Genomic DNA, 10,889 nt, shown 5'->3' with positions numbered 1-10,889 from the left:
TAAATTTTTATGGATTTTTCTCAATATTATCATGTTCTTACACATATTTAGTTGATTTTCAAAAAATTCAAAACATTAGTTTATTATTTTTTTTTTTCCAACAGAAAATTATTAAAAAGTATTACAAATAAATAGTTTATTAAAAAAAAAAATTGGAATTTGTAAAAGCAAAACTAAAACACCTGTTTTTTTTTTTTTTTTTTTTGTAAAATGTCCAGTCAACAAGCGTTTTATGCTTTAGCTACACCCCACACATGATGAAATGGACTCATTCCTCGTACTATAATATTATAAAATATAATAGAAGGAGTGGTGAAAACCTGACTAACACACGGGGCAAACTCAATCGATCACCTGACGTGACAAATTTGAAAACTATAAATCGATGCTCTTTGGGATACACAATTCCCTCGAAATACATTTGTACGGGGAAACAATCATGTATCTTAGAAGCACAGATCTACGATTCTCAAACTTGTCATGTCAAAATAGTCGATTTACCACGTAGGTAGTCAGATTATCATGATTCAATAAATAAATAAAAAAACATTTTCTCCATATTTTGTCTCTTCTCTTTGAAAAATTCCCCTCCATTTTCCGTGTATGCTCTCCTATACCTTCATTTCATCTCTCCTCAACCTGCCACAATATTAATATAAGTTATTAACTCATACATTTTTATTAAAATTAAATTAAATATGATTATAAATGTCTTAATCAAGGCATATAACTTGAACGTTATTTATTATTATTATTTTTTTGTTTAATATTTTTATTCTAATTAGTCTTCCACTACTATTCCAAATAACTTATTCCCGATGTAAACTATACAATCTATTACAATCTATTGCTGCTTTAAATATTCAGAGAAAATCAAATAAGTAGACAATAATAAAATAAATGTAGTTTGGCCCCACCACACACACCATAAACATGTACAATTTACTCAACATTGATACCACCATCACACATGCATACTTGCCTCTATACTCTTCTCCCAAGGATGACTCTGGTGGATCAATTCATATATATCACCTTATCCATGTTAGCAACAGTCATGTTTCAGAGCTCGGTGACTTGGAAATTTTCCACCAACCCAGCTTGTCGGCATAGATTCTCTCCCTCTATGGATCAAACCAAACCTACTCCAGCAATGGCACCTCTTCATTCTGTAGTTTATTAAGTGCCCTCTTAGCGTAGATTGTGATGGCTATTGTCGCAGCCAGGGCTATGAAGAACCCAAGTGCATTGCAAAGAAACTGTGGTGTTGAGAGTGACTGATTACCTTGTGTTGCATCTGCCAAGCTCCGTATCAGAATCCCGCTGAGAGAAAAGTTTAAAGAGAACATTTAGGCAAAGTTTAAAGAGGGTTGTTCTATGAGGATTTTTTGGTCTGGTGGGACTATGTTTGTAATCTCTCTTCCATTTAGGTTATTGTTTGTTTTTTTTTATTGTCTTTTTGGGGCGGGTCATCTCGACCTCCCCTGTTCCTGTTTCTCTTTCAATTATCTATCCAAAAAAAAAAAAAAAATCCCATTGAAAAAATGGTACCAAAAAGAAAAAAATCTAAGAGACCAAAAGGAATAACAAGAGGATGCCAATGTTAATGTAGGCTTGCTGGTGACTCATAAATGAGATTTTCTCATTTACAGATTTATATTTTCTAATTTACCTTTTATGCTCATGAGTGTTCAAGAAGCAGTCTATATTAGTTCTGAAACCACATCTTGTAATAGTTATGCAACATAGTAAATTTTATTTTGGTTTTTATTTGGACTTAGTGGTTTTTCTTTCTACTTATATATATTTTTTCTTTAGGCACTTTTTCCAAACAAACTATTAAATATGCCACCTTTGCACATTAGCAACTACATCCCTTAATTTTGAGTTTTTTTTTTTCACATTTTAAATTTTCATTGTGCTACTATATGTATCTTTTCCATTGAAATATGAGCTTAAATACATGGTTTGGTGAAAGCTTGTTCACGTGTTAAATACATGGTTTGGTGAAAGCTTGTTCACACACGTGAACAAGCTAACTCATCTCAATCATAATACATAAACATGTGTATGCCTCAGGTAATTTACATAGGGGTGAAATTACAAATAAATATATGGCAAGCTCATAGAAAATATTGCATTAAGAATCATTTCGAGAAAGAAGGATGAGGATCCCCTACCTGTAGATCGAAATAAAAATGTCAGGCACCACTCCGACTATCGATCCGATTATATAAGGGACATACTTAATGTTTGCTGCAACGGCAGCATAATTAAATATAACAAATGGAAAGGGTGAAATTCTTAGTAAGACAACAGCTCGAAACTGGTGAAACCAATTCCCTTCACCAGCTAACCTTATAATAGCAGCTTTCTTTGGCCATCTCTCCAACCACGTCTGCATAAAATATCAGTTTATAAATGAGCATGAGAAAAGAATCTTTTTAATTTGATGAAAGAAGGGAAGGAAACCAAAATAGCATTAGGTACTCACGTGGATTTTCTGACGAAAAGGGGAACCAATTAAATATGGGAATGACATGCCCACACTTAAACCTGGAAGAATTAGCAGGAATCCAAACCCATAACCAAAACTTATCCCACCTACCCACATAGATGGTGAACATGGCACCAGTAGAGAAGGAAATAATATCAAAGAAGCTAAGAGTAAAACCGCGAGCTCCTTAGGGCTGAATGTTGCCATCTCCCAGTCCAAGATTGGGATAACTCCCTGACAAAGAAAAAGCCACATATCATGGACAAAATACATAAAAGGAGAACAAGCAACTCTATGTGTTGGAAGGGGTGACTCACGTGTCCATGGGAATAGTCAGACTAAATCTGGATACCCCCGTGTATTACAAAAAAAGCAACTCTAATTCAAAAAGAACCAATCACTACCTAGTGGAATTCATTCGAACAAAGACTGATTAATATGCCAACCGTAGGCCAGCTGCCCATATATAAAATACCCATAACACCCTCTTTGAATTGAAGCAGGATAAATATCAATTGTAAGTGTCTTAGGATTGTTATTCTGAAGTATATGTTCCTGTAAGGACTTTTTTAAGACACTAAAATTCCATATAAACTTCCTCTAGCTAAGATGGTGGGTGACTTCGCATAACCAATCTTTTCCACGTGCCATTAGTTAAATAAAATATTATCAGCTGAACTCCTACTCTACACATGTGTGGTTTTGTAATTAATTCATTACTTGATTCAATAAGGGTAGGAACGGAAGACCATAATGCAATCTAAATGGTCTCCCCAATAAAAGTAGGTAGTGATTTCCCACTTTCCCCTAATATTATGTGAGTAACTGTCACACCCACCTTAATTAATGGGTAGAAGAGAGGGAAATCAAAGCTATATAAAAAGTTGGTAGCCATTCCCCTCCCAAATGTGATTCTTTTGGCTCCCATCAACTTGTTCTTATAGCAGCGATTGGGGTAGTACTCTCTCTCTCTCTCCATTGTTTTGTGGTTTTGGTGATTGTTATCAGATTGGGCGTTGGAAGCATAAAAAAGGATCATCTCATCGATTGTTGGATTATAGTTTGCAACTAAGATGTATGGAGACTTAGTTTTGTGGTTTTGGTGATTGTTATCAGATTGGGCGTTGGAAGCCTAAAAAAGGATCATCTCATCGATTGTTGGATTATAGTTTGCAACTAAGATGTATGGAGACTTAGTTTTGTGGTTTTGGTGATTGTTATCAGATTGGGCGTTGGAAGCATAAAAAAGGATCATCTCATCGATTGTTGGATTATAGTTTGCAACTAAGATGTATAGAGACTTAGTTTTGTGGTTTTGGTGATTGTTATCAGATTGGGCATTGGAAGTATAAAATAGGATTATCTGATCGATTGTTGGATTCTTGTTTGCAACTAAGATATATGGAGATTTAATTTCCGCGTGCAATAACAGAATACTTGTTGAATCATCTCATCGATGTAATATTGTTTCGATTTGATTCAAGTAAAACTCTAGATATTGTAGATTTATTGGTGATTTCAAGGGTAAAATACCAACACAGCCGACCCCAAATCTTTGGGATAAGGATTTGTTGGTGTTGAATGAACCGTCTTGGTGTTTCAGTCTTACAATTCTAGAGAACATTCTAAGCACTAGTCTTTTAAAGATAAAAGCACGAAGATGGTAGAACCTAACATGGGGTTTCCATATGTTTCTGATTGTGTGATCAATAAGTGATAGTGAGTATATAAGAGGCAGACTAAGTAAGACATAATTTCACAAAGTTGACATCATATACAAAGTAGTCTTAAAAAAAGGACAACTCATATAAACACCATAAAATCGTTGAAAAGCTAATCCCAAATAAAAGTAATCACCACATTACTGTCAAAAATATAGTATAATTCCATAAACTACCAAATAAAATCAATAGCCGCATGACATTCAGAGATATGGTATAATTCCATGAGATATATACTCTGTGAAACAAACCATGAACTACAAAGTTTACAAACCCCATAAGTTGTTTCTGAATCAAAATTGAGATAATTTACAGATAACAACCTTACTCAACAGGAAAGGTCTGGCCCAGATGATAAAAACAATAAAAGAACCATTATCAACTAAAAACAATTTAAACAAAAATACAATAAAATCTATATCAAGTAAAACACATCCTTTGATCATAAAATCTGTGAAAAAGCTAATTCCAAATAAATTTAATATCCACATTACATTACTGTCAGAAATATTGTATAATTCCACAAACTACAAACCCCTTAAGTATTTTGAAATCAAAATTGAGATGACTTACAGATAAAAACCTTATTCAAGAGGAAAGGAGCAGCTCAGATGATAAAAACAGTAAAGAACTAATATTGACTAACAACAATTTAAACAAAAATACCATAAAATCGATATCAACCAAACACATCCTTTGATCATAAAATCCTTGAAAAGCTAATCCAAAAAAAAAAATTACATAACCACATTACTGTCAGAAATATAGTTTAATTCCATAAACTATAAACCCCATAAGTATTTAGAAATCAAAATTGAGATGATTTACCTTATTCAAGAGGAAAGGTCCGACCCAGATTATAAAAACTATAGCCATGGCAATCGCACAGATGCATAATAAACCCATCTTCAACCACCACCAAAAAGATCTCTCATTTCGAGGAGATTGAGACTCATCTCCTCCAAATTCTTCGATCCCATTATTGTTTGAGCTTTTCAACCTCATATAATCCCCATTTTCATCCCCCATACTCAGATTCGACTCCGAAATCACATAATCATTTTCGTACGTCATCCCTCAACCTAATACAGAACCGAAACTAAATATGGAAAAATCGAAATGCAAGAAAGAAACTCTAAAACCCCAATTTCTCTTCGTGAGAACAGAAACCCTAGAAATCTGAGCTCAATTCATTTAATAAAATCCGACATCGATATGAAATTCATCTTCGAAACCCCAGAAATCGAATTATAATTCTGATTCAGAGAGGTTTTAATGTTTTGGAATGTTAGCGAAGAAAAGACAAACAAAGACAAACGGACAAGACTGGTAGATAAAGAGGAGATATTTTTGTAATGTAACATAGAAATATCGGCCGAAATTTTTTGAATCACGAATATGCCATTAGAGCTCTGTCCCCCGACCTCTCTCCCTCTCTCTCTCTCCTGTTAAACCGCGTTTTGGAGGAGAATCATGACAGGTGGCACGAGCTCGGTATGTAACTTGACACGTGGATAACCGTGAAACAGATTCCGTGGGGGAAATCAGTTGCGTGTTTGGTGATTTAAAAGTGCCCCTTGACATTTTGATTAATATTAAAGATACCCCCATTGTAATCAAAATGATAGCCTGGACCCCTTGACCTCGGTTTTCTCTTAGAGACTATCTTACATGACATAAACACCCTCATCCTCAACCTCTTGGGAAAAATATGTGTTAATCTCTTATGTGGATCTTTTTCAACATATTCTATGTCGGAAAAACCTTGATATTTCTATAAATAAAAAAGATTTATCTTTTTATTTCTTCAAAAATCCTATCTTGTTATTGATAACATTTGTAAGGTAAACGTGATAGATTTTCAAAGTTAAAGATAAGAGTAAGAAACTTTTTCTTAAAATATTATTCAAGTTGTTACCATCTACAGTAAAACTATGAGTCGTGATTTTCTGACTCCCCCTTTTAACATACTCCCCAATACTCTCTTGACATGGCATATTCTAGAACCATAGGTTTTTTTTTTTTTTTTTCCCTTTGGGACGCACAATTGCACATCCCTATAAATATGTGTAGTTGTGTATCTGAGGAAAAAATCTATGGTTCTAGCACATGCTACATCAGGAAAGTACGGGGGAATATGTCAGGCGAGGGGAATCATAAAATCATTATTCTAAAACTATTTTTAACAAAATCCAACTTGCAATTAATGACTTGTAGAAATGATAATTTTTTCGAATCAACTATTCTACTCATTCAAAACCCCGTCTTACTTTTGGGCTCAGATGTTGATTCTTAAGGTTGAAGGCAATAGTTAAAAAAAAAAAAAAATTATCATGAAATTAAGAGAGTTGCTATTTGCCACACCAATTATATGCAAATCTTTGGTGATTTACACAGGAATTGGTGTGGGATTAGCAAAAGTTGGTGTTGCACTAGCAGCTCTTGAGATTAATGATGATTGGGTTTAGGATAATATCAAGGGGTTTCTACTATAAAAATGATGAGAGGCCATTTAGGTCATTTACTTTAGTCTCACACAAATGACATATGTCAAGGGTATAGCAATTAGTTAGCAAAAGTTGTTGTGGCCATGGCAACTCTGGAGATTATAGATGATTGGGTTTTAGGGTAATGCCAAGAGGTTTTTTCTATAAAAATGATGAGGCTATTTAGATCATTCAATTTAGTCTCACACAGACGACCTAAGTCGGGGGTATAGAAATTAGTTTGAAAACACGGGTGTCTCTAATATTGAATATTGATCACAGAGAGGCATGATGGTTTAACTCAGCCGTCAAGATTCGATTTCATGCGGGAGGCACCTTCACTCTAACTTTAGTATGACGTGGCATTTTCGGTGTTTTAGTAGTTCTTCTAGTAACTTAATATCGTATAACCTAGTTACGTTTTTGTTGAACTTTAAAACACATCGGGCTCTTAAACAAGCTGTTTTCTACATAATATGCAGTCCAATATATTTTTTTTCAAAAAAAGGTGCCACGTAGACACCGTTTGTCTATAGAAACGGGACACGGTTCTGGATCTTTACCCATCTAGAAAATGATGGATGGCGTCCAATACTGAGTTTGTATCATATTAACTTGCTACCGAGACTCTATTATCAAACCCGACTTCTTAATTAAGGCAATTGGACCGTGGAGTGAAAGCATACGTGTCGCCTGTCCAGCCTTGCACGGTAGTCAATGACCTGGTTAGACTCTCAAAAAATATCTAATTTAATGACAAATATCTTTCTAAAAATTTATAGTTTAATAAGTATTTTAATAATTTAACACAAATTTTTTTTTTTTTTTTTTTTAGAGATTCCTTATCAGACCCAACTGTTGCATTTTTATTTAAAAAAACTCTCTTAAACTTCAAGGGAACCTTACTTTATGAAGTTTATTATCCAATGAACCTTCGGATTGAGTAAGGTCTACGTCATAAAATTCAAATTGATGGGGTTAATTTGGTATTCAACGTACCTGGAGTGGATCCTAAGTCCTAATACATCAAATGTTATTATTGAATTTTAGTTTTAAATTTGGGATGTGGTAGCCATTCATTTTTAACACCTTCCATCAAATTCAAAAAGAATATTTTTTTTAAACATATTACACCTTAATTAAAAAAATAAAAAATAAAAAAATAATGACTAAGAATAGCTAATAGAAACTCTCTCTCATTTTTTGTTTATATTTTTATTAGTTAGATTTGGGATTTTATATGAGCCACTGTTAAAGTTGTTCGAATGTGTTATAATGCTTTCTAATGTTAATATAATAACTTAAACCAAGTTTTATAATGTTTGAATGGTGTGTTTTAATCTTTTACTAGGTGATGTCAATAGGTGCCTATTTAATTGGAACTAAACCAAAACCAAAACCTTCGATTCTGGATCCCTATTTTGAATATCGAATTAGAGTTGAATCTAAAAGGAAACGAATCAAATCGAAGCTGATCAATTCTACTTGACGAGTATCCACAATTATCTAAAATTGATTGATTTTACCATTTTGTTTCATATTATAAATGGTTGAAGGCATTCGTGCCTTCTAAAGTTTATTGATATTACGTAAAAAAAAAATCACGTTCTTGTATAAAATCATGTATTCTAATTTAGTAAAATATCCATCTTTGTTGTAAATTTACTATTTAAAAAATATTGATTTTAGTTTTTGGAAAAAATTTAGAATAATTTACCAAAACGGTAGAGTTTTCGAAATTAATTCCGAAAACGGTACACTGTAGCAATTAATTCCGAAAACGGTAAATTTACCGTTTTCGGAATTAATATTTTTTACCAAAACGGTAAAAACAGTAAAATATATTTTTTTTATACCGAAAATACCCTTTTTTTGTTTTACATATATATTTACAATTTTAACCTTAAAAAAATGAAAATTCAACTCAAAAGATTCACTCTCTTTCGGTAATCCAACAATCATATGAATTTATAATTTTTTTTTACCGAAATCAATTTTATTTTTGTAATTTTAGTAAAAAAATAAAAAAGGGCATTTTCGGTTTAAAAAAATACATTTTACTGTTTTTACCGTTTTGGTAAAAAAAAATAATTCCGAAAACGATAAATTTACCGTTTTCGGAATTAATTACTACAGTGAACCGTTTTGGTAAATAAATGAAAAGTTGTGCATGTTTTGGTAAATCTGCCAAAAATTTAACTCATATATTTACTAGAAAAAAATCTATAAGTATATTACTGATGCGATTATACATGATGTGTGTGTTCTTGGATTATTTTTCCATTAAATTTGTAAACTATTTTTTTTTCCTATGTTATGATGAAAAAAGAAACTCTCATATGCAAAAATATAAAACTACCATCAATTGAGACTCTTGCCTAATGATTTTCGGACTCGTTTTTTTTTTTCACTTGGTCTGTACTCGGTTGGCTTGGCAAGGGCATAGAACTAGATGGTTATGTGCCCTTACCACGTCAATTGAGTGGAAAAAATCGAGTCCAAATATCACAACTCATACTGTTTCCAAGTGAATAATGGTACACTTTTGTAGAAAAAATCATTTTTCTTAGAAAATGAACATATTCTCTATTGAGGAACATATTTTCCTATTTAATACCTATATAAAATTATTTTCTCATTTTTTTTATATGTTCTCAAGCGACTGTACTTACCTAAAAACAAAATAATAATAAGGTCGGGTTTGGTAGGCAAAGTGTTTGTCTTATATGGGCTAAAAGTTTTAGAATGACCTGATTTTTTGTTAGGGTGATCTCCTCACCCTCGCAAAATATCAGGTCATTCTAGAAATTTTAACCCTAATTTACAAGTTGAAAAATCGTAGATCGTCAATTTTTACCGTTAATTTGAATCAATTTTGATGAGGTTAGAGGTTTCAGAATGAGCTGATTTTTTGTAAGATAATCTCCTCATCATAAAAATCCTCCTCACAAAAAATCATCCCATTCCGAATTTTTTTAGTCATATAAGGCAAAACTTTGTCTAGAACATTGTCTATAATTTTGTTTACCTAACATTGTCCATAATAATAATAACTCTCTTCCATATCTTCATCAGTTCAACTAAACATAATAATGATAAAAAAGACATACTATACAATTAATCCAACATATGATCAGCCGGAGTAGAATTTACATAAAACTTTGAAATAGAGAAGTATAGTCATTTATAAAATGATATAGGTTGGATGACAAAAAAAATTATGACTTGATTGTCACAATGTATTTGTTCAACACGATTGAAGTTTAATAGCCAGTTGGGAGGATAAAAGAAGTGGACTAGCAGCAAAGAAAAATTTGTACCCAAACTATTTACAATTTTTTTTTTTAAATTTCTTATATAAATGAATAATTATCAAATTTAATGATTATAAGTTATGGGTAGTGAAATATCATTATATCAACCGTGCGAATGGGTACTCATTTATCCGGAATCAAAATAAAACACTTCTGGGTACCCTTGAGTACTTGGAATTGATTGATTTTTTAATTTTTTTATATTATAGATAAGTTAAGATTTTTAACATTTTAAAATAAATACATCTCACATACTTTTTTTTCCCTTCAAATTTCCATATAAATTATATATTTGGGCCTAATATTGGTCATATCTTATAAGCATTTGGAATAATGGTAAAGTGGCCTCGAGATTGTATCTCACATCGCACATCTTGAAGTGATAGCGAATAAGAATCATAGATGCTTTTAATCGAGATACGAGTGAAAAAGCATTTGTGGTTCCTATCCACTTTCAAGTCGTGATGTGCGAGTACAAGCTTGAGGTGACTCCAACACGACTCAAACATTTATTACCTATGATGAGAATACATTTTAATTTTTGAGGAAAATAACTACACTTATTTTTAGTAGAACAAATTGTAATTAAATTCATACTTTTTATGGTAGTTTACTAATTTTTTTATTTTGATTTTCTGTTATAATGATTCATTTTTTTTTCTCATCTAATTCTTGAGAACCAGAAGATGTGCACTCACATTTCTTAAATGTTTTCAATTTCAACTTCACTTATTTTAGAATCAAAATCAGAACCAGCAGGAATCATAACCAATAAATATAGAAAGCTTCCATTGTTAACACCACCTCGAGATGTGTTCTTATTCTTTGGTGATTTACATATGAATTGGGATGGTGTTAGCAAAAGTTGACG

The 10,889-nt window shown here is 32.3% G+C and overlaps 1 protein-coding gene across 3 annotated transcripts; it reads right to left on the bottom strand.

Moving 5' to 3' along the window:
• Window positions 1-246: 246 nt before the first annotated feature.
• On the bottom strand, window positions 247-5,674 carry LOC147393544 (uncharacterized). Of its 3 annotated transcripts, XR_015182303.1 has the most exons (5): window positions 5,047-5,672; window positions 2,495-2,731; window positions 2,181-2,398; window positions 983-1,323; window positions 247-639 (listed from the first exon to the last, which is right to left on the bottom strand). XR_015182303.1 is itself a non-coding variant. In XM_086456572.1 (4 exons), exons 1-4 carry the CDS (start codon window positions 5,290-5,292, stop codon window positions 1,143-1,145), a joined length of 882 nt encoding a protein of 293 aa, XP_086312698.1. In that variant the 5' UTR covers window positions 5,293-5,672; the 3' UTR covers window positions 794-1,142. The 3 variants fall into 3 exon arrangements, 2 of the variants coding, with proteins under 2 accessions (XP_086312698.1, XP_086312699.1); XM_086456572.1 differs by lacking the exon at window positions 247-639 and having other exon boundaries at window positions 794-1,323; XM_086456573.1 differs by lacking the exon at window positions 247-639 and having other exon boundaries at window positions 1,160-1,297; window positions 5,047-5,674.
• Window positions 5,675-10,889: the final 5,215 nt, after the last annotated feature.

This window comes from Akebia trifoliata, chromosome 10 (genome assembly GCF_017979445.1).
Source record: "Akebia trifoliata isolate Shusen 1 chromosome 10, ASM1797944v1, whole genome shotgun sequence".
Lineage (NCBI taxonomy): Eukaryota > Viridiplantae > Streptophyta > Magnoliopsida > Ranunculales > Lardizabalaceae > Akebia > Akebia trifoliata.
This window is presented reverse-complemented; position numbering and strand designations above follow the sequence as displayed.